Below are 27,468 nucleotides of genomic sequence, written 5' to 3'. Positions count from 1 at the left end.
TACAGCCGCAACCAAATCCACAGTGGGGGAAGAAAGTGCTTTTGGCCTCATGTATGAAAACACACCTGTGGTGATGAATAAAGAAAAGACAGTCAGGTGAGGAGTGCAGGTAGAGAAAGCTTTATATCTGCCTTGGACTGATGGGATCCTCAGCACAGCAGAAAATATGTAGCCATAGGAAGTAAAGATGAAGGCAAAAAAGAAAGAGTCCGGAATAAACCCAAAGACAAAAATAAGAATTTGATTCACTTTTGTATCGCTGCAAGAAATCTTTTGCAATTGAGGAATGTCACAAAAATATTGCTCAATCATATTGGTTCCACAGAAATTTAGTATGAAAGTAAAACTGGTTTCCAGTACGGCATGGATCAGGCTGCCTATCCAGCAAGTAGCTGCCAATTGGATACAGGCATCCCGATTCATGATTAAGGTATATTGTAGTGGACGGCAGATTGCTACGTAACGGTCATAAGCCATAACAGTGAGCAAGGCAAGCTCCCCACCAACAAATGTGACCACTAAGAAGACCTGTGTGACACATCCAGCAAAAGAAATCATGTTGTTGTTTGTCAATGAAATGGCGATGGATTTGGGCACAGTGGTGGAGATGGAGCAAACATCAAACAATGACAGGTTGGTTAAAAAGAAGTACATTGGGCTGTGAAGGTGGTGGTCTAGGGCCACAGCTGTGATGATGAGAGAATTTCCCACTAAAGCTGTTAAGTAAATGAAGAGAAATATTGCAGAATGCAAAATCTGCATATCACGGGTTTCGGAAAAACCCATCAGAAGGAACTCTGTTGGAGTAGATTGGTTAGCCATTTCTCTCATTTCCGTCATTCTGCAAATAGAAGTTAAATAATTTTAAGTTAGTGGAGCTTACAAATTTTTGGACATTCTGTGTTTTTTTTTAATATCATTTTAGATATTGCGCTAGTTCACAACTACACATCTAGCCACATCAACAACCAAGTATGCACACTATCAATTGTTGATGTATTCTTTCATCCTCATATGACATGAAGCCTAATAGGGATACTCTGTGCACTCACATGTTTTCAGCTATTATGATTTATCCACCCTCAAAGAATGGGCGAAAGGCAACAGAGACTGGGGGCATACATATACTTTATAAGCCATATGTCATATGATGCAAACAGTGCAGTTTTTACAGAAATCTTCCAGTGTGCCATCAAATGTACATAAATCATTTTATGAAATATGTAACATTTGGACAAGAGAGAGAGAGAGAGAGAGAGAGAGATCACACTGAATTAACTAGATGGGGTAAAGGAACCACCATTCTAGAAAGTTGATTTGAAATTTCATATAAAACAAAAAAATGAAATCAGAGTTGAAATTTGGAAAAGATTGTATTATGTGTATTCTCAGTGAGGCTTGTCTATTTCTTACTAAATACTTTAGTAATGTAAACCATGGAAATGGAAGCTTTCTTCAAGTATATGGCAATTAAAAAATTGTCAGACCTTCAGGCAACATAATCTTTGGGCTGTGAACGCGGCAAACCTGTGAGTAGGTTTGCCACTCACGTGTGTGCAGAAGTGCTCTGCAGAGGCGTGTGTGCGCACAGAAGCAGTCCTCTGGGTACAAAATCTTTGGGATATGGCTGGGCTTCCATAATGGATCACGTTCGAAACCGGAGGTACCACTGTATTTCTAGAAACATGGCCCATGGAAACACAAAAAAATAGCTATACTTGAATCCCTTCTCTTTCTTTAATCCCTTCTCTTGAATCCCTTCTCTTTCTTTAAGATGATAAATAAAGATTATACTCACCGCTGTTTCTCTCAGAAGATTAGAGTGCCAATGTGCTAGACGGGGATATTTATTTGAAGGTACATGGGTTGCCAGGAGGAGGTGATGTCATCCTCCTTTTCTGTGCTATTTCAGGATCTCTCTTGGGAGAACATACCAGTCCCATGATGCTGTGCAAAACAAATGTTGTCCATTTCCCTACTAGTTCTTTTAACATACATAAGCAGCTGTTGGATTAGTCTAGAAAGCGAAGGACACAAAGGGAGCTGAGGAGGAGAAAGACTCAACTAGCCAATCCAGTTCTGCCCCAGATACTCCTCAATATATGTGAAAAGGAAGACGATCAGGAGAAGAGTGATATCACATCAGAGTATTTTCACCCAATCCTTGTATGCTAAGGTTATCTCATTCATTCATTTCTACCACTGAAATGTACACAATGTGTAAAGTAAAAGAAGTGGCAATGTTTCATGGACAACAGAAATCTAAAACATGCACATTGATATAATATCAGCATGTTACATTCCCCAGTTCACGGATTTAGTTGTTTTCAGATATGATAACAAAGACACCATTGCAAAATCTCTTGAGAATCCTTGCTCTAGAGAAGTTTGTGCTTTTCCCATGTTGGTGCAATTTGAATTAATTCATGTTTGCTGAAGGATGCACAATGAGGCACAAGATTTTATACCAAGAATTTATTTAGCCCTTTTGTTTTTCCATGGATTCTGAACTATAGGAAAGAAAACAGCAGGAGATAAAAGAAAGATGAAAAAGGCTCCAAAAATTGACTTCTAGTATCTAGGGATTGTAGTGCATACCTAAATTTGGTATAACATCACAACTTTTTTAATTGCACTCCCACCTCATTTGTTTGCATCACAGGCAAATTCTTTCTGATCATGAACTTCTATTTTGAGCTTCCATACGTGTTCAGCTGAAGGACCTTAAGTACCCCTTCATATGAAGTGTGCTCTTCCATCATGTGCATTAGAGCTTACGTACATGTGTGTGTGTGTGTCCAAAAATATCCAAAAACATTTTCCAGCATAGACAAATAATCCATGATTGGTGTCCATTCGTCCTTAAACACTTCGTCATTCTGTCATCTTAGTCTGGCAGTTAATTTCACCATTTCATCATAGTCTATCAGTTTCATAAGCCAATCCTCCTTCCTTGGTAATCCTTCTTCTTTCCACTTCTCTGCATATAAAGTTCTAGTTGCTGTTGTTGCATATATAAATAAATTCGAGTTTGGATATAAAATTACAAACAAAAGTGTTGTCATTTGAATTTAATTTATTTTAGGTAAAGGATGCCCAGGGAGATACTGTGGTACCCCGGGTTACCGACACCTCGGGTTACAGACACCTCAGGTTACACACTCCTCTAACCTGGAAGTAGTACTGTGGGTTAAGAACTTTACCTCAGGATGAGAACAGAAATCCAGCGGTGGCAGTGCAGTGGCAGCAGGAGGCCCCATTAGCTAAAGTGGTACCTCAGGTTAAGAACAGTTTCAGGTTAAGAACAGACCTCCAGAACAAATTAAGTTCTTAACGATAAACATGGTCTAAAGCTTCATTCATCAATTGGCCAAACATGCCATCATTCATAGCAACTCATAATGGGTGTTAGGCATAATAATTCATTAGGCCATCATTGATTACAGACCATGGGAACAAACACAGTGTGCGTAAGAAGGCATGTAACTCAGAAGTATGGAGTTGTCCCATATGGGGATCAGGAAGCCCACACCTTGGTATTATCAGCATCACACTCTAACCACTGAACTATCCCAGCCACATGAAGTTCATCTAGTCCAACCCCCTGCAGTGTGGGATTATGTTGTTGCCCCAAACAGGAGATGAACCTGCAAACTTTATCAGCATTATCAGCATTATCAGCACACTGTTCTAACCACTGAGCTAGCCAGTCTACATGAGCTAATCTTCTGGTTGAACCCCTTACAATGTAGGGATATGCTGCTGCCCCCTGTGGGAATAGAACCTGCAAACTTGGCATTATCAGCACCCTCCTCCAGCCACTGAGCTATCCAGTCTACAGTTGCCATAGACCCAATAAACATCGTTTCACGAAGCACTATTACTAATTTTAATGTTAGATGCATTTTTATTCAATGTTTAACAGAACACATTCTGAACAGCAGGAGATGAGTGGGCACTAGAAATTTGCACAAAAAATTGTGATGTATGTGAGACACAACATGAGCAATCATGCTAGGAGTAAGGTAACAAAAAGGGAGTGGCTCTCTGCCAGTCAACAAATGGGTAGGGCCCCTTCCTCAACTTTCTGGTAGTTAGAAATACAATGGCAAGAGTTGAGGGTGGAGTGATGTGAGCTAAAAACTGGAAGCAGCAGGCTGGGAAGCTGGAAACACAGACAGTTGCTGTTTATATTCTAAGCTGCAGCTATGAGAGAAGCAAGAGTGTCTTGAGGTGTTCATGCTGTGAACCTTACAATGTAGGCTCAGGTTGTATATATGTGTAAATAAACCATATATCCTAAAGACACCACAGTCTCTACTCATTCCAAAGGAAACAAAAACCCTGGGTAACCAACTGGAACCCTTGGAATCTCGCACCACTCAGAAATTTGGGTGGCATGCAGCAATACGTTGAACACCCATATTTTATTTCAGAGGTACAGAATACATATGCATTTTGGATAGCATTGTAAGTACCTGAATTAAAAACTAACACTGGAAACACAGTGATTGTACAGTCAATAGGAGTATAAACACTGTTAAAGATTTGTTCTCTGTGGAATAGAATTCAATTTTAGTTTGCATCTTGAATTCCTTTTCAGAAGCAAAATAGAGCAAAACCTGGTGAAAATCAGATGGTTGGTAGCTATGCCATTTACCTTACAACGTTTTATTATTAACATTTTCTTTGATAATAGAGCCTAGAATTTCATCTCTTGTTGCCACTCTTTGCGTGGACAGGTGGAGTCCCCCAGGTCCCGAGCGCCCCCCCGTCATGTGGAATAACGGCTCAAGACAACGTGCTATGGGATTAAATTGGCCACAACTTTATTAAATTTCAAATGTGGGTAGACCTTGGCTCAGGCATTGGGCGTTCTCCCTCCCCAGTCCCCAGCCGGGGACCTAGGGAGCATCAGGGTTATCCAGTGTTTGTGTGGGGGATGGGCCGGCTCTGGAGAACATATGTTCAAGCAGAGATAGCTGCCCCCGTTATGCCACCGCCGCAGGGGAGAGCAATGACGACCTTTCGGCGTACAGTCAAAGCCTCCCTTCATAAACCCCTTTAACGGGGAACCCTGGTATCGCCGCTGCAAGAGGAAGATGAACAAAAGGATTCCGCCCAAGGCCTGATACTGCCAAAGTTGTGACGTTTTGCTACGGGAAAGGCGAAACCTGCCAATGCAGGGAAATTCCTTTCCGGCCCTTTGACAGCGACCTTAACGTAGCAGCGCCCGCATACCTGTGAAGAAAAGTTAACTTGCAAAATAAGGCATTAACTGAGGGTGGGTAGGGTGGGAGAAGCTCTGGAGCCAAGTGAGGATTCCCAGGTAAGATCTCCCTCTATTGTGTGAGCAGGTAATCCCTCCCCCACCTGGCCTGATCTCATTGGCAACGCTTCCCCCAGGTGGGATTGGACAACTGACTGGGGTAGGCGGAGACCTCCAGGTATCCCACCTGAGGGAAGGCAAAGCCAAGCCTATGCTGAATGGAGCCGCTCCAGATCCAGGGGCTGCGCGCGTCCACGCAAAGGTCGCCCCCCCCCCCCGTTTTATGCGGTGAGCGGTCATTACTTCAGTATGCAAAATTTTGTGTCTGAAAAAGTTAGTGGCATATCCTAAAAAGGACTAGGGCAGCCATTAGGAAATATCTACTTTTCCACTTTTCAAAAACAGCTTAGGTGATTTTCTAAAATGTATTAGCTCTTTGTTTGATATTTGTGGAGAGCTATCATGTTTTCTGCTGCCTGCAACCTAAGTGTTTTCCATACAAATGGCCTTTTCAGGTGTTCTCCCTCAGGGCATCATACTTGCCAAATTTTAGATAGAGTGCATAAAAATGGAGGTGAAAAATGAAAGCAAATATAAAACTTGTGAAAAATATGTACTTTTGGTTGAGTATTATTACTTTTACCTTTAAATTAGTGAGGGTGCAGTCATTTCAGTTTTCATTTTTAAAACTAAATGCACCGTTCAGTCAAGTCCATCCTCTTTTTGTGCTGACCTTTTTTTAAAAAACAATGAACAAAATATTTGCATCTAATTTTTATCCATTTTGTACACTTTCTATACACCTTGCTCCTGTAAAATACACATTTTTCAATTATTTGCCATGAATTTCCACCCAAAATGTTAGTTTTGTGAGCATTATTGCATTTGGAAACTTTATTGCAGAAGCCAGGGGAAGTACATAATCTGAGCAAGAGCTTCATTCTAATCTATCTATCCATCCATCTATCTATCATGTATCTATCTAGCTTTATTAGATGAATATTTAGTCCACACTATAGCATATTCCCAGTAGAATTTACAGGAATTATAATTAAAAGCAGTGACTCTCAAACAGGAAGCAATTGAATTTTAAAAGATATTCCTTGGAAATGAGCAATATATCTAGCTGTAGGTTTAAATATGATAAAATATAATCCATTTATTGTGTGTGGAAGCAATGAAGAACAGCAATCCTTCAACCTACACAATAAGTGACTATTGCTAAATTTGTGTGTTCTGACATCTAACACTTTGTTCCTAAAGCTATAAACGGGATTCAGTAGTGGTGGCAAAACATATTACAATACAGCAGAGAGCAAATCCATTGTTGTGGAAGAAAGCGTTTTAGGTCTCATGTATTAAAACACAGCTGTGCTCATAAATAAAGACAGTCAGGTGGGGGATGCAGGTAGAGAAAACTTTATATCTGCCTTGAACAGAAGGGATTCTCTTTCTTTTTATAAGATATTTATTAAGATTTTTTAAATATTACAATAAAGAATGAAAAAGGAAAAAAAAATACAAAATAAAAATGATTAAAAACCACTCAATTTTTCCATTGCTTATTTTTCCTTAGCTTGTTTCCCGGACCTCCTCATACCTCCCTTTTTTGTATTCCAGTTCAGTTTGTTGGTTCAGCAAATCCTTACCCTCTTTATTTGTCCTAATCTTTGGTCTTAAAATAGTAACGTTAGATTTTTACCTCTTAACAACCCATTTTTCATATTCCCTTAAAGCATTACAGCTGGAAACCACTTAATTTCTATCCAACATCGTTCTAACATTCATTAATTTTACAATATTTCTGTAGATAATCTTTGAACTTCTTCCAATCTTCTTCCACCGACTCTTCTCCCTGGTCTCGGATTCTGCCAGTCATTTCTGCCAGTTCCATATAGTCCATCAACTTCATCTGCCATTCTTCCAGAGTGGGTAGATCTTGTGTCTTCCAATACTTTGCAATGAGTATTCTTGCTGCTGTTGTGGCATACATGAAAAACGTTCTATCCTTCTTTGGTACCAATTGACCGACTATGCCCAGGAGAAAGGCCTCTGGTTTTTTCAAGAAGGTATATTTAAATACTTTTTTCAGTTCATTGTATATCATTTCCCAGAAAGCCTTAATCCTTGGGCACGTCCACCAAAGGTGAAAGAATGTACCTTCAGTTTCTTTACATTTCCAACATTTGTTATCGGGCAAATGATAAATTTTTGCAAGCTTGACTGGAGTCATGTACCACCTGTATATCATTTTCATAATATTCTCTCTTAAGGCATTACATGCCGTAAACTTCATACCTGTGGTCCATAACTGTTCCCAGTCAGCCATCATTATGTTATGTCCAACATCTTGTGCCCATTTAATCATAGCAGATTTCACCGTTTCATCCTGAGTATTCCATTTCAACAGCAAGTTATACATCTTTGACAAAATCTTAGTTTTGGGTTCTAATAGTTCTGTTTCTAATTTTGATTGTTCCACCTGGAAACCAATTTTCTTATCCAACTTATATGCCTCCATTATCTGATAATAATGAAGCCAATCTCGCACTTTGTTTTTTAATTTCTCAAAACTCTGCAATTTCAGTCTATCTCCGTCTTGTTCCAGAATTTCCCAATATTTCGGCCATTTGCCCTCCATATTGAGCTTTTTCAGAGCTTTTGCTTCCATCGGTGACAGCCACCTTGGAGTTTTATTTTCCAATAAGTCCTTGTATCTTATCCAGACATTAAACAATGCTTTCCTGACAATGTGATTTTTAAATGCTTTATGTGCTTTGACCTTATCATACCACAGATATGCATGCCATCCAAATACATTGTTGAACCCTTCTAGATCCAAAATGTCAGTGTTTTCAAGAAGCAACCATTCTTTCAACCAGCAAAAAGCTGCTGATTCATAGTAAAGTTTAAAGTCTGGCAGGGCAAATCCACCTCGTTCCTTTGCATCTGTTAATATTTTAAATTTTATTCTAGGCTTCTTGCCCTGCCAGACAAATTTAGAAATATCTCTCTGCCACCTCTTGAAACAGTCCATTTTGTCCACAATTTGCAATGTTTGAAACAAAAACAACATTCTAGGCAATACATTCATTTTTACCGCAGCAATACGGCCCAGCAGTGAAAGCTTCAAATTTGACCAAATTTCTAAATCTTTTTTCACTTCAGCCCAGCATTTTTCATAGTTGTCTTTAAATAAATTCCCATTTTTTGCTGTCATGTCAGAAGGGATTCTCAGCACAGCAGAGAAGATGTAGCCATAGGAAACAAAGATGAACCCTCCACAAAATGAACCTACACAGGAATCCTGTACCAAGAATCCTAGGTAAAAGACCATCACAACTTGCACCTAAACCTCAAGCCAACATAAAGCAACCAAAGAAAACTTGTCTGTGTGTTTGTGTGTTATACAGACTCAAAACAACAATGAATACTACTAATAATCAACACATTGAGTATTCTGAGTCTCACTGAACTGAGCTGACATAGCTCTTTTAAAAAAGAAATACCAGTAAAATGCATCCTGCACCTGTATATGCAAGACCTAGTCAGTATGGTGCTAGAATAACACACCACTAAAACAGTGAAGGAGGAGGGGCCACAGTTATGCGAGAAACTGAGGGTATCAGTATCAGATGCAAATGTGGTTTAGAGACCTCATTACTTGTGCAAAGACTTATTCTACCCTTCCTCCCTTCTAACACCTCCGCTCAAAAAGAAACCCAATTTAGCAGGTTGGGAGGATCAGCATTAGATACAGTTCCTCACATTTACATATTGGCATGCTTCTTTGTTTTTTAAAGTCCTAATGAAAACTCCTAAAATCCTTAAAGTCCTAATGAAAATGAAAGTTGTTCTGTGTGAAATGATTCTAATATGCACATTTTATATGCAAATTTGCCCAATACCGATCTATTTGCAATGCACTGTTATGCAATATAATGCATTTTTATGCAATTTTTCACGGACATTTGCATTCTTATACAATGCACAGGAAATGTGATGTGTATGAGACACAACTTGAGCAATCATGCTAGGAGACTTCTAATTCTTTTCGGTATTTTCAGTACGGCCTCTTGGATGTCTTTGTTCCTAAAGCTATAAATAATGGGATTCAGTAGTGGTGGCAAAACTGTATACAATACAGCAGAGAGCAAATCCATCGTTGTAGAAGAAAGTGCTTTAGGACTCATATATGAAAACAAATCTGTGCTAATAAATAAAGAAAAGACAGTCAGGTGGGGGATGCAGGTAGAGAAAACTTTATATCTACCTTGAACAGAAGGGATTCTCAACACTGCAGAGAAGATGTATCCATAGGAAACAAAGATGAACCCTCCACAAAATGAAGCTACTGTAATCCCTATGGCAAAAATCAAAATTTGATTAACCTTTGTGTCAGTACAAGAAATCTTTAGCAACTGAGGGATATCACAGAAATACTGCCCAATAATATTGGACCCACAGAAATCTAGCCTGAAAGTGATAATGGTATGTAATGATGAATGAATTAGGTTACTTATCCAGGAAGCAGCTGCCATTTGGATGCAGGCATCCCTGTTCATGATTAGTTCATACTGTAGAGGATGGCAGATTGCAGCATAGCGATCATATGCCATGATAGTGAGCAAGGCAAGCTCAGAACCTCCAAAAGTGAAAACTAAGAAAACCTGTGCGACACAGCCAGCAAAAGAAATCTTTTTGTAACCCAACAAAGAAACAGCTATGGATTTGGGGATTGTGGTAGAGATGTAGCAAATGTCTGATAATGATAGGTTGACCAAAAAGAAGTACATAGGAGTGTGTAGCTTGTGGTTTAGGGCAACAGCAATGATGATTAGAAAATTCCCCGCTAAGGCTATTAAATAAATGGAGAGAAATATCACAAAGTAAAAAAATTGTTCTTCTGGGTCACTGGAAAACCCCATCAGAAGAAATTCTGTCACTGTAGACTGGTTGGCCATCTTAATTCTTTGAAATATGTCTTTTAAAAAGTTCTAGAAGAGTAGCTCTGTTATTTTGTTTCAGCAACACCAGCAGAAGTGTTGTGGCACCTAAGATTAGAACAGAGTTAATGAAAGTCTGTTGGTAGAGGGAATATGCAGGCAATTGTATGTGGGGTTTCCCTCCTATGTCAATATGATGTAATGGGTGATGCCAGCAGTAAACATTCAACTGATACTATTGATTCTCCCCAGTAATCATAGAATTTTAGAGTTGCAAGGGAACATAGAGAGCATCTCAAGAAAGACCCATCTTGGTTACATGCTGAATCAATAATGAGAAAGTAGAATCAACCGCTAACTGTAGCTTATAAGAACAACCAATGAAATATTATGTTGCTTTGATAAGAGCTGAGGGTTTAAACCCAATCTCCAGAATTTTGAAACACCACATTATTATCTTCTCTTACCTATAAATGTAATCTATTTTTATCATAGAATAATCATGTCTGCATTAACCTTACTGCTGTATTAAACATTTTGAGGTCTTTTCAGAACTGAAATATGAGCATCTTTCAAGGCCTAGTCTCCTCTGAGGTTGAACAAATTGGATGCTACTTACCTCAACATTCTCTGGAAGAAGGAAATGCCTAGATGTTGGAGTGTAGTCTTTAGTAGAAGATATATATTTTATGAGAAGGAGGAATAGCTTCTCTGCTGTCTGTAATGTTTCAGACAGTAGGTCCATGGAGAAGATATTTAAATTTCTGTAGTGCTTCAGAGAATCACTCCTTGGAGAACCTCACCATAATGATTTGCAGGTCCTGATTTACTCAACAAGGAGTGCAATTGTCTTTATTATAATAAAGTATTGTATATATTGTGGCGGTTAGAGTGTTGAACTTGATTAACCTATGTATCACTGCAAAAAATCTTTTTTAACTGAGGAAGGTCACAAAAATATTGTCCTATGACTTCGATCCCACAAAAATTTAGCATGAAACTAAAACTGGATTGCATATCCAGGAAGCAATTAACATTTGAGCCAGACACTCCGATTAATTTTCCATCTGGGAGGGCACCCATAACTTCTTCACTACTGCCTAAAATATGTCATATTTTGTATATTTGCACCGTGGAATGTTGATTGCTGTGCTCCTCTGCTGAGGAAGATGGATGTGAGAGTCATCTTGTTGTTTTGTTATTTGCTTTATAAATAAAACCTTTGATGTTACTATTCCAACCACAGTTGCTTCTGCTGCATTCTGCTGTAAAGGACTGAGTTCTCTATTTGCAAATGGGCATTTAATGTTCAAAATGGTTATGGGCCCAGACTGTGTCCCTGGACTGTGTTGAACTGTCCTCAGAGTGTGTTCTGGACTGTGCCAGATTGCTGTGTGATTCCTGGCAAGAACTGTTTCGGCTGGAGGACAATGGAATGTAAATCGGGTCCTCCCTTAAAGAGGGTATGTGTTGCGGTGGGACCTGGCAACCTAACCCTGTGTTGTGGGTGGGTATGTTTGGACAGCACAACACCCAAGTGGTAGGTCCTTTGATGCAGGGTTCAATCAGGCCAATGGGATACAGGCTAAACGGATCAAGGGACCTATATATACCCATGCACATGACCCAGAGCTTCCTCTTTTGGTGCGTGCATCGGAACACCAGCAACGTGTCCGCTGCGAGCCGAGAGAGAGCACAATCTACTTCGATGATCTGCTTGTTGAACCTGTTTCTTTTTATTCCCCCTTTTCCCTCAGTTTCTCCTTTACTCATTTTTCCCCTCCTTGCCTTGCCTTTCCCTTTTTCCCTTGGGAGGCTTTCTGCCTCATGGGGCTTCGGCCCCTTGAGCTCTGAGCTTGCCGCTGCCTCTGTTCAGCCAGATGGCTTTGCTCATTCTCTGGCTGCGGCTGCAGCATTGGGGCTTAGAAATTCAAGTTGATTTCATTTTTAGTGCAGAGAGTCCCCTCTTTGAGTGGTTGCCTTTTATTCTGATTACGGTCTGTGGGGAATTGCTCTGGGCTGGAAACCTGCCCCCCCCCCACAAAGTGACCCGTCTGTCATTTTGCATCTTCTTCTTGTAGGGGTGCCGGGTCTTTTGGCAGGAGCGCCATCTTGTTTTCGCGGGAGCGCCATCTTAATTGTGTGGATCAATTTTGCTTTGTTCTGTAACCATACTGAGAAAAGTATCCATCATGCTATCCATTGCCTTGGTGAGGTATGGATGCAATTCTGTCACCAAAAAGCAAAGCACACAGAGGAAGATGGATGGGATGGGAGGAGGAAGAGGATGAATGGCCTTCATCCTAGCTAGCTCACTTCTGCCCCAGTTCCTCCTCAATGTATGTGAAAGGAGGGAAATGGGGGATTTGCCATCACACTCTTAAAAAAGACTCAAGGTAAAGCAGTTATGGGTAAATGGTTAATATGATTTGGGAAGTTTAATAAGCTTGTGGTTATCTCAGTCATTTATTTATTTATACAATTCAAAGGTGCACACTGTATGAAGGGAGAACGATGGCGTCACATTATCAATGGTCAAGAAGAATCTAAAACACACACATATCACGAAAATATCACTATAATACATCAGAATACACCTTTAGTTCAGAGATTTGTTTCTTCTCCTGAAAAAAAAAGCCCCTTGTAAAATCTTCTGGGAATCATTGCTCTGGGGAAGTTTCTGTTATGTTGTGTGGGTTTAGTTATTAAACCATAAGCCATAGATTTCCCCTTTGAATTTTATTCATTTATGGTACAGGATGCCCAGTGAAGTCAGTGTCCTACTTGAGGAATTTATTTTTCCATTGATTGTAAATGGTGACCAATAAAGCTGCTGGAGCTGAAAGAAGATCTGATATGGGATTAAAAACCGAATTGTCTTTTGCTGTGTAGTTTTTCATTTTGTTTTGCTAAATCAAATATTCTGTATCACATCTATTTTTCTTCATTTTCCAATAAACCTTGTTCAAGTGTTAATTCATGGTGCATGTATGTGGGTGGTTGGGGGGGGGAGTGCAAACCAGGGATGCTTCTGTTGCATCTTATCCCACCTCGACAATACATGAATTGTTTAAAAATCAATCCCTCTCCCCAGGTAACTATGGCATTTGTTGCTCTCCTGGGAGGATAGACTCCTAAAAACTCTTGTCTTTTTGTTTAAATACAGAACCCCTGTTAAGTGTCTAAACTTTACCTAAAGAACAGCAAGTTATTGCTCTAGAATTCTCTCAAAGTTGTAATAGTGGCCCATAAATAATTAATTAATAGAACTTACACATATAAAATCCATGGAAATCTATGGAAATGACAAAAGATGATTTAGTTAATATTGAGGAAGGTCCTATTTCAAAATATAAAGGGGTATATCTAAGTTTACGTGGCAGACCTCAGATTCTCATTTAGTGTTTCCATGTTTAACATTTTTTAAAAAAGAATTTGGAACTGATTAATCATGCTACAAGCTGTTTTAATTTTCTGGGTATTTTCCAGACTGCCAGCTGGATGTCCTTGTTCCTGAGGCTATAAATAATGGGATTAAGAACCGGTGGTAAAACTGTATATAATACAGCAGAAACCAAGTCCACTGTGAGGGAAGAAAGTGCTTTTGGCCTCATGTATGAAAACACAGCTGTGATGATGAATAAAGAAAAGACAGTCAGGTGAGGAGTACAGGTAGAAAAAGCTTTATATCTGCCTTGGACAGATGGGATCCTCAGCACAGCAGAAAATATGTAGCCATAGGAAGTAAAGATGAAGGTAAAAAAGAAAGAGTCCAGAAAAAAACCAAGGACAAGAATTAGAATTTGATTCACTTTTGTATCACTGCAAGAAATCTTTTGCAATTGAGGAATGTCACAAAAATATTGCCCAATCATATTGGTTCCACAGAAATTTAGTATGAAAGTAAAACTGGTTTCCAGTACTGCATGGATCAGGCTGCCTATCCAGCAAGCAGCTGCCAATTGGATACAGGCATCCTGATTCATGATTAAGGTATATTGCAGTGGACGACAGATTGCTACATAACGGTCATAAGCCATAACAGTGAGCAAGGCAAGCTCCCCACCAACAAATGTGACCACTAAGAAGACCTGTGTGACACATCCCGCAAAAGAAATCATGTTGTTGTTTGTCAATGAAATGACGATGGATTTGGGCACAGTGGTGGAGATGGAGCACACATCAAACAATGACAGGTTGATCAAAAAGAAGTACATCGGGCTGTGAAGGTGGCGGTCTAAGGCCACAGCTGTGATGATGAGAGAATTTCCCACTAAAGCTGTTAAGTAAATGAAGAGAAACATTGCAGAATGCAAAATCTGCAAATCACGGGTTTCAGAAAACCCCATGAGATGGAACTCTGTTGGAGTAGATTGGTTAGCCATTTCTCTCATTTCTGTCATTCTGCAAATAGAAGTTAAATAATTTTAAGTTAGTGGCGCTTATAAATTTTTGGACTTTCTTTTTTTAAAAAAAGATCACATAGTTATTGCTCTAGTGCACAACTACACAGCTATCCAAATCAACAACCAAGTATGCACACTATCAATTGTTGATGTATTCTTTCATCCTGATATGACATGAAGCCTAATGGGGATAGTATGTACACTCACATATTTTCAGCTAATATGATTTATCCACCCTCAAAGACTGGGTACATACATATACTTTCTAAGCCATGTGCCACATGATGTAAATGGTGCAGTTTTTACAGAAATCTTCCATTTTGCCATCAAATGTACACAAACCATTTTATGAAACATGTAACATTGGGGGGGGGGGGAGAGATCATACTGAATTAACTAGATGGGGTAAAGTAACCACCATTCTAGAAAGGTGATATGAAATTTCATATAAAACAAAAAAAACCAAGTGTTGAAATTTGGAAAGATTGCACTATGTGTATTCTCAGTGAGGCTTTTCTATTTCTTGCTAAATACTTTAGTAATGTAAAACATGGAAATGGAAGCTTTCTTCAAGTATATTGGAATAAAAAATTGTCAGATCTCAAATATGTGGAGGTTTTCCATCAGAAATAAATAACAAAAAGCTATCATGTGAGTGTATGTGTTTTAAAAGGTGCTCTCCATTCCCCCCCCCCCAATTGAACAACAGCATAGCAATTCACATATTACCTAAGAGCAATGAAGAATCAGCCTGAATGAATTAAGTTCCAGGAATGAAGACTGATTGCCGGAATACTGAAACAGCAAAGATTTCAACAACCTGCAAGGAGAATTGAAAAAAACCCCAAAACTTTATTTTATTTATTTCTAGAAACATGGCCCATGGAAACACCAAAAGATGACTATACTCAATGTGCAGGCAGAATCATATCAAGTTCTACCCTATTAAAATAATACAAGAAGAGAAGGGATGGACTTCCTTTAATTCCATTTGAATAAGTAACTTCTTTTCTAGTGATTGTATTACCATATATTATAATTCATTTCATTTTTTAAAAAAATGGAAAAGATAACCCAGATGAGAGCATCTCCCAATTACTGTAATTTGTGTCAAATGCAAATCTAATGAGCTGAGAAGATGAAGATTGCACACGGAATCATTAAAAGCTTCCTATTGTCAGAAAAGCCATAGAATGCCAGAATATCTGCCTATCATCATTGTTGCTATGAACAAGAGAATCATGGAAGCACTTAACTCAATCCACTATCACATTATTTGGGAAGCAAATGTGAGTTGTCCATATTCCAGGTGAAATATTTCTCTGTGCAGTTTCCCCAAGGTTTCTGTTGCCTTCTACTATAGATAAAAGAAATGATTTTTTTTAAAAAAACAAAAACACAAGAAGTCCATTTTATGATAGTATGATAATCTCAGCATTAAACCAACTACTGGATGAGTCATTTCACAATCTCTTCAGAATTGAAAGCTTGAGCATCCTTGAATCCCTTCTGTTTCTTTAAGATGAACAATAAGGATTGTACTCACCGCTGTTTCTCTCAGAAGATTAGAGTGCCAATGTGCTTGACGGGGATATTTATTCGAAGGTACATGGGTTGCCAGGAGGAGGTGATGTCATCCTCCTTTCCTGTGCTATTTCAGGGTCTCTCTTGGGAGAACATACCAGTCCCATGATGCTGTGCAAAACAAATGTTGTCAATTTCCCTACTAGTTCTTTTAATATGCATAAGAATATAAGAGCCTGCTGGATCAATCCAGAAAGCGATGGACACAAAGGGAGCTGAGGAGGAGAAAGACTCAACCTAGCCAGCCCAGTTCTGCCCCAGATACTCCTCAATATATGTGAAAAGAAAGACAATCAGGAGAAGAATGATATAGCATCAGAGTATTTCTACCCAGTCCTTGTATGCTAATGTTTTCTCATTCATTAATTTCTACCACTGAAATGTACACAATGTGTAAAGTAAAAGAAGTGGCAATGTTTCATGGACAACAGAAATCCAAAACACGCAAACCAATATAAATATCAGCATGTTTCATTCCCCAGTTCAGGAAATTCATTGTTCTCAGATATGCAAACAAAGATGCCATTGCAAAATCTCTTGGGAATCTTTGGTCCAGGAAAATTTATGCTTTCCCATGTTGGTGCCATTTGAATTAATTCATGTTTGCTGAAGGATGTCTGGTGAGGCACAATATTTTACTCCTAGAATTTATTTGGCCCTTCTGTTTTTTCATGGATTTTAAACTGTAGCAAAGAAAACAGCAGGAACTAAAAGAAAGATGAAAAAGGCTCAAAAAATAGTATGCAAGGATACTTTTTCTTTTTTTTTTCTTATAGTGCATACCTAAATTTTGTATAACATCACCACTATTTTTATTGTCCTCTCCCCTCACCTCATCTGTTTGCAAAACTGGCAAATTCTTTCTGATCATGAACTACTTTGAGCTTCCATCAGTGTTCAGCTGAAGGAGCTTAGGTTGCCTTTCATATAAAGTGTGCTCTTCCATCATGTGCATTAGAGCTTCCATTTGAAGGTTGGGGAACTGGGTGCACCCAATGGCAGCAATAGACATTATGGTAGTGCAGTGGCTCTCAATTGACCTCCACTCAATCGCATCACTGCTGCTTAGCAGGAGTTAAGAAGCCTGCACCTGAACAGCTTTCTTTAGTTGTCTCTGTCTCTTCCCTTCTGAAAACTCTCACAGCCAAAGTGATAATAATTTAAATTAAAAGATCAGGTGAGTGACAGGTACTGTCAGAAGGTCCTACATACGAGTAGGAGTCTGGTAGAGACACATGCCTGACTGGCATGTTCTCTCCCTCCTGGTCAGTCATTCAGGAGATTCAAAATCTTTCTCCAGCCCGAACATCACAGCGACTGATACTGAATCATCTTTTTTTTTTTTTTAATGATATTTATTAAAAGTTTAACAATTACAGAAAAAAGAAAAAAAGAAAACAACACAAAATTTAACAAGACATACATTACAATACATAAAAAGGAAACCATAAAAAACAATACAACAATATAACAAAAAAGAACAATAACACTAAAAATCCAATATTCCATATCTTTATCTTTCATTTACTTGTTTCATCGACCTCCTCACACCTCCCTTTTTGTATTCTAGTTCAATTGATTGTTTCAGCAAATTCTTTCCATCTTTCTCAATTTTTGTTCTATAATTTATCTTAACAGTCTAACCTATTTATTAACTCAGCAAATCCTTTCCATCTTTAACTGAACTCTGTCATTAAATTACCTTAATTTATTTTAACTTTATCTTACCATAAAAAGCCTTAAAACTTAAAACTTATTTATACATAACTCCTTATATCATTTCTACTAAAGCCAAGTAGTTTCATTCCAACATTTTTCATAACACTCATTAATTTTACACTAATTCTCAAAATGATTTTTTAAAAACTTTCTTCCAATCTTCATCCAACGTCTCTTCTTCCTGGTCTCAGGTTATGTCAGTCCTTTCTATCCATTCCATCTAGTCCATCAACCTGGTGATCTTCTGTCCGAGGCTCTTAAGTCTTTTCCATGTCCCTTCTGCAGATCTTCTTCTTGTTTATACCTGCACTTTACTTTGTCTTTTGCTGATCTTATTATTAATTTCCTTCCTTTCTCATTGAGGAGTAGGTCTCGGGGAGACTCCAACCTGCTGTGATGCCACGTACCGCTCTGGGGGAGAAACGCAGCAGGGTTATAGTGTCCCCTGGTGAAGCCCAGAAAAGGCCCATTGGCTTTGCTCAGAATTAATTGTGAACCTGCAAGCTTGGCATTATGAGCATAGAATCGAGAGTATATAACACATGGGGCTTTTGGGGATGAAGAGCTGCAACAACATGGCTAAAGCAAATAGCTGTGGGCTCTTTAATGCTGCCACACTTTGCTCTCAAATACTCAAAAACGCTGCATCGCTCTAGACGGTTGAAGCTGGCTAGGAAGGCAGTGGCAGTGGGCAAAAAACAGGTGCTCCTAGCTGGTGCTCAAAAGGTGGGATAAAGATTGTGAAGGGATCTTGATGCATTGCTCCTGATGCTCTGGGCTGACTGTGCTGCCAGCGTCAGCTCTGGGCCCCTTTTATGCTTCTGGAGCAGGCTGCTGTGGATAGCCTGGAATGTGAATTGGGTTTGGCGAACCCATTCAGTACTGTGGCAGCCAGAAGAGCTGAGCAACGGTTGGCAGAACAGCATGGCTTCAGGAGGATGAGGAAATCGTGTGATGTGCTGCAAATTCCACCCACCTCAGGACCAAGTGAGCAGCCATTTTCATATAACATGCACTAAATTTAAAATATACTTTCCAAAGTTTCTCCCAAACAGTCATCTCTATGCTTTGCCATAGGCCCAATACACTTCTTTTTACAAAGCACTATTGCTATTTTTAATAATAAATGCATTTTTATTCACTCTTTACCTGAGTACATTCTGAACAACAGGAGATGGGCTGGAAGAGGAGGGCATCACTCAAAAGTGGGCACTAGAAATTTGCCCAAAAATTGTGATATGTGTGACACACAACTTGAGCAATAATGCTAGGAGACTTCTAATTCTTTTTGGTATTTTCAGCATGGCCTCTTGGATATCTTTATTCCTAAAGCTACAAATAATGGGATTCAGTAATGGTGGCAAAACATTATACAATGCACCAGAGAACAAATCCATTGTTGTAGAAGAAAGTGCTTTAGGTCTCATGTATGAAAACACAGCTGTGCTCACACAGCAGCTCAATGTTGGCCATACTTGCCCACAATGGATCTCCACAGATTTAGACAGAAGTATTTGTTCAACTTACCTGTATGTTACAGAGACTGAACTTGGGACTTTTCCCATGCATTGTATGTTCTTTACCAGAGCTGAACAAAGGTATTATTAGCCAACAAGGCCCCCTGAGCCCAGTGACATTGTTGAATCAGCAACAAAAACCCCAAAATAAATTTCCCCATTTCTCTCCAAATAAATACCATCAGCTAGGGTGACCAAGTGTCAGGCTTCAGGGAATCTGATCCCCGTCCCCCAACGACAGGGTGCCAGGGATAAGCAGGCAAGAAAAACTCTTACAATGTCTTTTATTCAATATTCACAGAGAGAGGCTTTGGAATGCTGCCACTTGGAGTAATGGTGTTGCTCCAAGTAATCTCCATGCCCTTCCCTTCTCAATCACCCCCCTTATGTTGCCTGCTTAAGGCCACTTGCCTCTTAACTCTTTGCTCTCCTACTTTCTCCTACTGCTTTCTGCGTTATGGGAGAAGGGAGTCTGGAATGTTTCTAGTGGTAATGTGTCAGCCAGCTGCTCTGGTTCTGTTTCTTCCCCATGCTCTTCTCCCATTATTTCCCAGCTTTGTTCCACTTCTATCTCTGAGCCGTGGTCTTCTGCAAATCACAGTTGTAAATCTATACTGCCTTCTTTTGGAAGATTCAGGGGGATGGGAAAGTGGGCTCTACCATTCCTCCTCAGTCCAGTCCCTGACATCAAGGCAGTTTCAGTGCCATGACCTGAAGCCGCACTAAAATTGATTCAAGCCAAGCAAATTAAAGCACTTTGTTGCTCAGGTGCCCCAACTCTATATGTACATACAAATAAATACAAATTACATAGATACAAAAATTATTATTATTATTATTATTATTATTATTATTATTAAAGAGAGGTTTAAATTAGAAGTCTTCTAAGATGGACACAGCATTTTATTTTTTAAAAAAGAACTAAAAAATGCACTACTTACAGGTGTATACATAATTCATTTAACTTGATAGTAAAATAGCATGTTTGCAAAACAGTGAAGGAGGAAGGGGGTCCTGGATCTCATCCAAAGTCCGCTTGAGGGGCTAGGGCCATGCCAGGACCACAGGAACCCCGGGGTGAGCTTCAGTCGATTTGCATCGATGTGGCTCCCTCGTTTGGTGTTTACCCTTTCAGACTTCCTGCTGGGAGGGCAGGAGTCAGTTATAGTCTGGCCAATGCCTAAGCCAATACCACTCACATTGTGTAATCAATAAAGATGTGGCCTAAATTTTGCCCATCAACCTTTAAACTAAAATACGTATCTGTGTCAATTTATTTATGGGGGTGACCTGGGGTCCTCAAAGTGCAAATAGCATGTTTGCAAAACAGTGAGGGAGGAAGGGGCAGATTTTATGTGAGAAATTGAGGAGTGTGGACTTAATCTAATTGTTTTTTGGAAAGCAGAGCACTTGTGCAAAGATTTTGTTTATCCTGTCCTGCCCTCTACCACTCCCCAATCCAAAAAACCCAACTGAATAGTTTGGGAGTTGGAATGGGTAAAAACGTCCATTTCATTTTCTCTCAGTTTCTCATTTTCCCAATCTTAAATTCAATTTTCCATATTTCTATGTCGGTTTGCACAAGCACACACAAACACACACGTGAATTCAGATTCCCAGTGCAAATTTTTAATACATATGTTGCATGGAATTTTGCATAATATACATATTCAGCTAAATCACAATTCCCCAATATAATTAATCTTTGCATATTAATATTAATACATGATCTTTAATGGTAAGCAGCCATTAACAAAAACAACCTTTTTGTGGTTAGGGAAGTAATGGAGAAACACACTGAAAATTGTGGGATAAATGATTGATTGATTGATTGATTGATGGTGAAGTGAATAAGCCCTGCTCAGGCAAATCAGGATGAAATCAGAATAAATGTTATATAGAATCAAAACAACAATTCATACTCATTGAACTGACCTGACATAGCTCTTTTAAAAAAGAAATACCAATAAAATGTGTCATGCACCCCTACATGCATGACCTAGTTAGTATAGTGCTAGAATAACACACTTCTAAAACAGTGAAGAAGGAGAGGCCACAGTTATGGGAGAAACTGAGGACAGAGTATTGGATCCAAATGTGGTTCAGAGACCTCATCACTTCTGCAAAGACTTATTCTACTCTTCGTCCCACCTAACACCCCAACTTAAAAAGAAACCCAATAGAGCATGCTGGGAGTAGCAAGGGTGAATGCATCAATTTCATTTTCTTTCAGTTTCTCAGTATTAGATCCAGTTCCTCACATTTCCACAACTCTCTCCCTTCCCCCCTCTCTCTGTCTCTCTCTCTCTCTCTCTGTGTGTGTCTATCTGTCTGTGTCCTAATGAAAACTCATCAGACATCATGTGTGAAACTTTCCTAATATACACATTTTATCTGCAGATTTGTTCCAAACACACCTATTTGCAAAGCATTATTATGTAGTATAATGCATTTTTATGCTATTTTCACAGACATTTGCATTCTTATACAATGCTCAGGAATTGTGATGTGTATGAGACACAATGCATTCAATCATGCTAGGAGACTTCTAATTCCTTTTGGTATTTTCAATACGGTCTCTTGGATGTCTTTGTTCCTAAAGCTATAAATAATAGGATTCAGTAAGGGTGGCAAAACATTATGCAATACAGCAGAGAGCAAATCCATCATTGTTGAAGAAAGTGCTTTAGGTCTCATGTATGAAAACACAGCTGTGCTCATAAATAAAGAAAAGACAGTCAGGTGGGGGATGCAGGTAGAGAAAACTTTATATCTGCCTTGAACAGAAGGGATTCTCAGCACAGCAGAGAAGATGTAGCCATAGGAAGCAAAGATGAACCCTCCACAAAATGAACCTCCAGTAATTCCAATGGCAAGAATCAAAATTTGGTTAACTTTTGTGTCAGTACAAGAAATCTTAAGCAACTGAGGGACATCACAGAAATGCTGCCCAATAATATTGGACCCACAGAAATCTAGCCTGAAAGTGATAATGGTATGTAATGATGAATGGATTGGGCTGCTGATCCAGGAAGCAGCTGCCATTTGGATGCAGGCATCCCAGTTCATGATTAGCTCATACTGTAAAGGATGGCAGATTGCAACATAGCGATCATAAGCCATGATAGTGAGCAAGGCAAGCTCAGAACCTGCAAAAGTGAAAACTAAGAAAACCTGTGCGACACAGCCAGCAAAAGAAATCCTTTTGTCATCTGACAAAGAAGCAGCTATGGATTTGGGGATTGTGGTTGAGATGTAGCAAATGTCTGTTAATGATAGATTGACCAGAAAGAAGTACATCGGAGTGTGTAGTTTGTGGTTCAGGGCAACTGCAATGGTGATGAGGAAATTCCCCACTAAGACGATTAAATAAATGGAGAGAAATATCACAAAGTAAAAAAATTGTTCTTCTCGGTCACTGGAGAAGCCCATCAGAAGAAATTCTGTCACTGTAGACTGGTTGGTCATCTTAATTATTGGAAGTATTTCTTTAAAAAAAGTTCTAGAAGAGTAGCTCAGTTATTGTGTTTTAGCAACACCAGCAGAGCAGTTGTGGCACCTAAAATTAGAAAGGATTTAATGAAAGTCTGTTGGTTGAGGGGAATATGCAGGCAATTGTCTGTGGGGTTTGCCCCCTATCTCAATATGAGGTAATGAGTGATGCCAGTAGTAGACATTCAGCTGACACCATTAATTCACCCAGTGCTCGTAGCATTTTAGAGTTGGAAGGGAGCATGGAGAGCCTCTCAGTTGAGACCCATCTTGATTGCAAGTTGAATCAAGAATGAGAAAGCAGAATCAAATCCTAACTATAGGTTATAAGGGCAACCTTGTTATTTGTTGTAAATGAAGAAAAAAAACACCTCATTGGAGTGTGGTTACATAAAGGAACGTAACTGTGATGTTTTGGGGAAAAAAATTGCTAACAGTAATGCTTTTACTTTATTTTTAAAAAAATGCAAACCACATACCTAGCATTAATGAAATATTATGTGGCTTTGATGAGAGCTCAGGGTTTAAGTCCAATCACCAGAATTTTGAAACACCACATTATTATCTTCTCTTACCGATAAATGTAATCTATTTTTATCATAGAATAATCATGTCTGCATTAATCTTAATGCTGTATTAAACATTTTGAGGTCTTTTCAGAACTGAAATATGAGCACCTTTCAAGGCCTAGTCTCCTCTGAGGTTGAACAAATGGGAATCCACTCACCGCTATTTTTGTCTTGAAGAAGAAGGGCCAAAATGCTGGAGTGTGGTCTTTAGTAGCAGATATAGATTCTATGACAAGGAAGAATAAATGAGCCTCCCTGCTGTCTGTAGTGTTTCAGACAGTAGGTCCATGGAGAACATCATTAAATTTCTGTAGTGTTTCAGAGAATCACTCCTTGGAGAACCTCACCATAATGATTTGCAAGTCCTGATTTACACAACAAGTGGTGCAATTGTCTTTATGATAATAAAGTATTGTATATATTGTGGCGGTTAGAGTGTTGAACTTGATTAACTTATGTACCACTGCAAAAAATATTTTGTAACTGAGGAAGGTCACAAAATATTGCCCTATGAGTTTGGTCCCACAGAAATTTAGCATGAAACTGAAACTGGATTGCAATGCTTTATGGATAAGGTTGCATATCCAGGACACAATTGTCATTTGAATCCAGGCACTCCAATTCATTTTCCATCTGGGACGGCATCCATAGCTTCTTCACTACTGCCTAAAATAAGTCATACTTTGTATATTTACACTGTGGAAGGTTGATTCGCAAACAAGCCAGCTTACAAGGAGGAATAATCAATCTTGCTCAGATCAAATGATCAAAGAACACAAGGGTGCAAATTATCAGCACTGTTTGATACTGAGGGATAGTAATCCTATTACTAGAGCAATGCTGGGAAAAGTGGCAGTCATGTTCTTCATTGCTTCAATGATATGCCATCATGGGCAAAGTCCTGGAAGAAAAGGCCTTAACATAGCCTGCCCAGTTCTGTCCCAATTGCTCTATCCAAAAAAGCATGATTTGTGAATTGAGGCCCCACTCCCCGCTTTGTGATGAAATAAGACTCACGGAGACAAGTATTTTAGGTTAATGGGCTAAAAAAGGCCACAACTTTATTGGTTACAGAATGTGAGTGGTATTGGCTTAGGCATTGGATCCGAACAGACTATACTTGACTCCTGCCCGCTTTGCAGGAAGTCACACAAGGGTTAACAACCAGTAGAGAGAGCTTGTTGATGGAAATCAACTGGAAGCTTTCCCCTAGAGTCACCGGAGGGTCGTGCCGTGGCCCTAGCCACCACCTGGGTGTGGTACAAGAACCACGACCACCAGATTCCTTTAACAGAATACCCTTCAAAGGGAGGGGTAGGTGATGGCAACAACCTCCCCTCTAACACACAACGCATTTCCAATCCCTAACCACCAAACCTTACAAAATTGTGACGATTTGCTATGAGGTAGGCAAAAAACCAGGTGGCTGATGCCAATCTGCCAAGTGGAAAAACAATTCCTACCAGTCCCCTTGGACAACCAAGGCGACCAACCTAAGTCCATAGCAAGGTCAGGTGCTGAAGCGAAATCTAGAGGGAGGGAGGGTGATCTGAGGAAGCCAGAACAACAAGGAAGACCTTGTGGGCCCGTGACCATTTTAAAACTGCTAAACCACGCCCCCAGCCAGTAAGATTGGATGGCTGGGGTGCATGACGTGGGCCCAGGACTCCAGTGATGCAGGGGCCACGCCCCTCCCTGCGAGCATGGGAAGCGATTCCTGCTCACAACTGCTCCCCTCCGGGAAGAGGAGGGGCTTTCTCATAAGAAGTTTTCCATTTAAACCCCATGGGGGAGCGGGGGATGAGTCCAGCTATGCACCTGTGGATGATGAAAATACTATTGATGCTATCATTTCTGGACTATTAATTAGTCAAGGTCCTTTCACTTATTCATTTCTACAACCAAAATATTCAGAAATGTTTCAAGTGAAAAAGTCAAGTTTGGATATAAAATTACAAACAAAAGGGTTGTCATTTGAATTTATTTTAGGTAAAGGATGCTCAGTGAGATACAGTGGTACCTCGGGTTACAGACACCTTGGGTTACAGACACTTCAGGTTACAGACTCCACTAACCCGGAAGTAGTATCTCAGGTTAAGAACTTTCCCTTAGGATGAGAACAGAAAATTGGGCAGCAGCGGGAGGCCCCATTAGCTAAAGTGGTACCTCAGGTTAAGAACAGTTTCAGGTTAAGAACAGACCTCCCGAACAAATTAAGTTCTTAACCAGAGGTACCACTGTACAGTGAAATACACTGGGGATTTGTTTTGTCCTTTTGTATTTATTTTGCTTGTACGTTGTTGCAAAGAAAGCAGTTGGATGTGAAAGAAGAACTGATAAGGGATGCAAAACTGAATTGTATTCCATTCTCTGGTATGCGGGGGTGTTACATTTGCATTAGAATTTGTAACCTTTGTCAAAAATCCAGAAGCTTTTTTACAAGGCATTATAGGTCGAGATCTGCCGAAAGAGAAGAATTTAATCTTCATGTATGCTACAACAGTGGCTAGGATACTCCTAGTCAAAAGGGGAACAGTGACAAGATACCAACTAAAGATAAACTCATGGACTATGCTGAAATGGCCAAATTGAGAGATTAAGAGACAAAGACAATAGATACTTTAAAAAGGAGTGGGAACCATTTGTGATGTATTCACAGAAAAACTGTAAAGAAATGAACTCACTAGCAGGATTTGATTAAACACTCAACAGTAAGAGTGTCTCTCCCCCCCCCCCCCGAGAGGTCCCCAGAAACCAGATGCGTTTTCACACTTGCAGCCCAGCACTTACTACCACTCGAGCAATATGGGTTTACTCTGTCACACTCATAACTGCAGCATCAAGGACCTGTTTCTCTGCTTCTCTGGGTGACGCTGCTGAGGCTGGCACAGGGTCCCTCTGCCACCGCTGCTGCTGCAGCTTGTCCCCAGGAGTAACTGCCAAAGCATTCCCTCACAGGGCACAGGATGGCATGGTCAGGGTAAGGGCTTTTATACTGGGTAGTAGATTGCAGCCTGGTCCATTGCTTTCTTTTTATGGATCAATGGTCTCGTTAGACAGTAAAATTATTGTTGAATTGCTGTTTTAGGGGTTGTTTTTCATCGTGTGGAATGGATTAATCCATTTCCCATTACTTTCAATGGGAAAGCAAGCCTTGGTTTAAGTACGCTTGGGTTTAAGAATGGACTTCCAGAATGGATTAAGTTCGTAAGCCGAGGTACCACGGTATTAAGATATAACCAAAAAAAGGAAGGAAATTAATATGCAACAAACCAGAAGAGGAAGTTGAGTGAAGTCATGGGGGGAGGGGGGTATTTGGGTTTGTCTTTATATTTGAGATTATGTTACTGTGATCAAGATAAAAATGTTAAAATCAATAAAAACTAATAAAAAAGAATTTGTAATGTAAATTGTGCATCACATCTATTTCAATTCATTCCACCAGCATGCTTATGGGTTGTTGTTTTTATTTACCTTAAGCCATGTCCAAGAATCCATTCCCCACGCCCCCACATGCATATATACCAGATGGAGAATCACAGATCCTTCTGTTCCCTCCATTCCCACCTTGGCATTCTCAAAGTGCTTTAACATTCAACCCCCTCCCCAGGAAATCTGGATATTGCAGCTTTGTAGGGGTAACAGTTTTCACCCAATAACTATTTATTATGTGTATTGTTAATCTACAGCACCCTCTGTCATACATTCACTATGTTTAACGAGAAACTAGACAAGCATATCTTAAAGCAAATACCAGGGCTTCAATTTTAAGAGAGTCAGATTTGTGAGTAACAACACAAAAACATAATTCTTTCGAAAATGTCTACATAAGATACAATCAAGATAGTTCTCTGCAACACTGTAGCAGCAGCAATAATGGCCCATAACTGAAGAAATAATAAGATCGACATATTCTCTGTCACTAAATTTGTGAAAATGGCAAGGAGCCTTTTAATATGATAAATA

At 39.5% G+C, this 27,468-nt stretch overlaps 3 protein-coding genes across 3 annotated transcripts; all 3 read right to left on the bottom strand.

Annotated features, from left to right (window-relative positions):
• Window positions 1–742: 742 nt before the first annotated feature.
• Window positions 743–10,233, bottom strand: LOC308461568 (olfactory receptor 14A16-like; the record flags this gene model as incomplete). The annotated part of the gene is made up of 2 exons (XM_080978579.1): window positions 743–841; window positions 9,543–10,233. 2 exons carry the CDS (start codon window positions 10,231–10,233, stop codon window positions 837–839), a joined length of 696 nt encoding a protein of 231 aa, XP_080834705.1. The 3' UTR covers window positions 743–836.
• Window positions 10,234–12,720: 2,487 nt separating this feature from the next.
• LOC308461505 (olfactory receptor 14A16-like) lies at window positions 12,721–15,437 on the bottom strand. The gene is made up of 2 exons (XM_080978500.1): window positions 15,351–15,437; window positions 12,721–14,619 (listed from the first exon to the last, which is right to left on the bottom strand). The coding sequence occupies exon 2, from the start codon at window positions 14,616–14,618 to the stop codon at window positions 13,665–13,667; it is 954 nt and encodes a 317-aa protein (XP_080834626.1). The 5' UTR covers window position 14,619; window positions 15,351–15,437; the 3' UTR covers window positions 12,721–13,664.
• Window positions 15,438–21,973: 6,536 nt separating this feature from the next.
• On the bottom strand, window positions 21,974–23,293 carry LOC308461536 (olfactory receptor 14A16-like; the record flags this gene model as incomplete). The annotated part of the gene is made up of 1 exon (XM_080978533.1): window positions 21,974–23,293. The coding sequence occupies exon 1, from the start codon at window positions 22,907–22,909 to the stop codon at window positions 21,974–21,976; it is 936 nt and encodes a 311-aa protein (XP_080834659.1). The 5' UTR covers window positions 22,910–23,293.
• Between the last annotated feature and the right edge of the window lie 4,175 nt (window positions 23,294–27,468).

The sequence above is a fragment of the Podarcis pityusensis genome (assembly GCF_964106645.2).
Source record: "Podarcis pityusensis genome assembly, chromosome: 13".
Lineage (NCBI taxonomy): Eukaryota > Metazoa > Chordata > Lepidosauria > Squamata > Lacertidae > Podarcis > Podarcis pityusensis.
The sequence above is the reverse complement of the archived record's forward strand: the minus strand, read 5'-3'. Positions and strand labels throughout refer to the sequence as shown.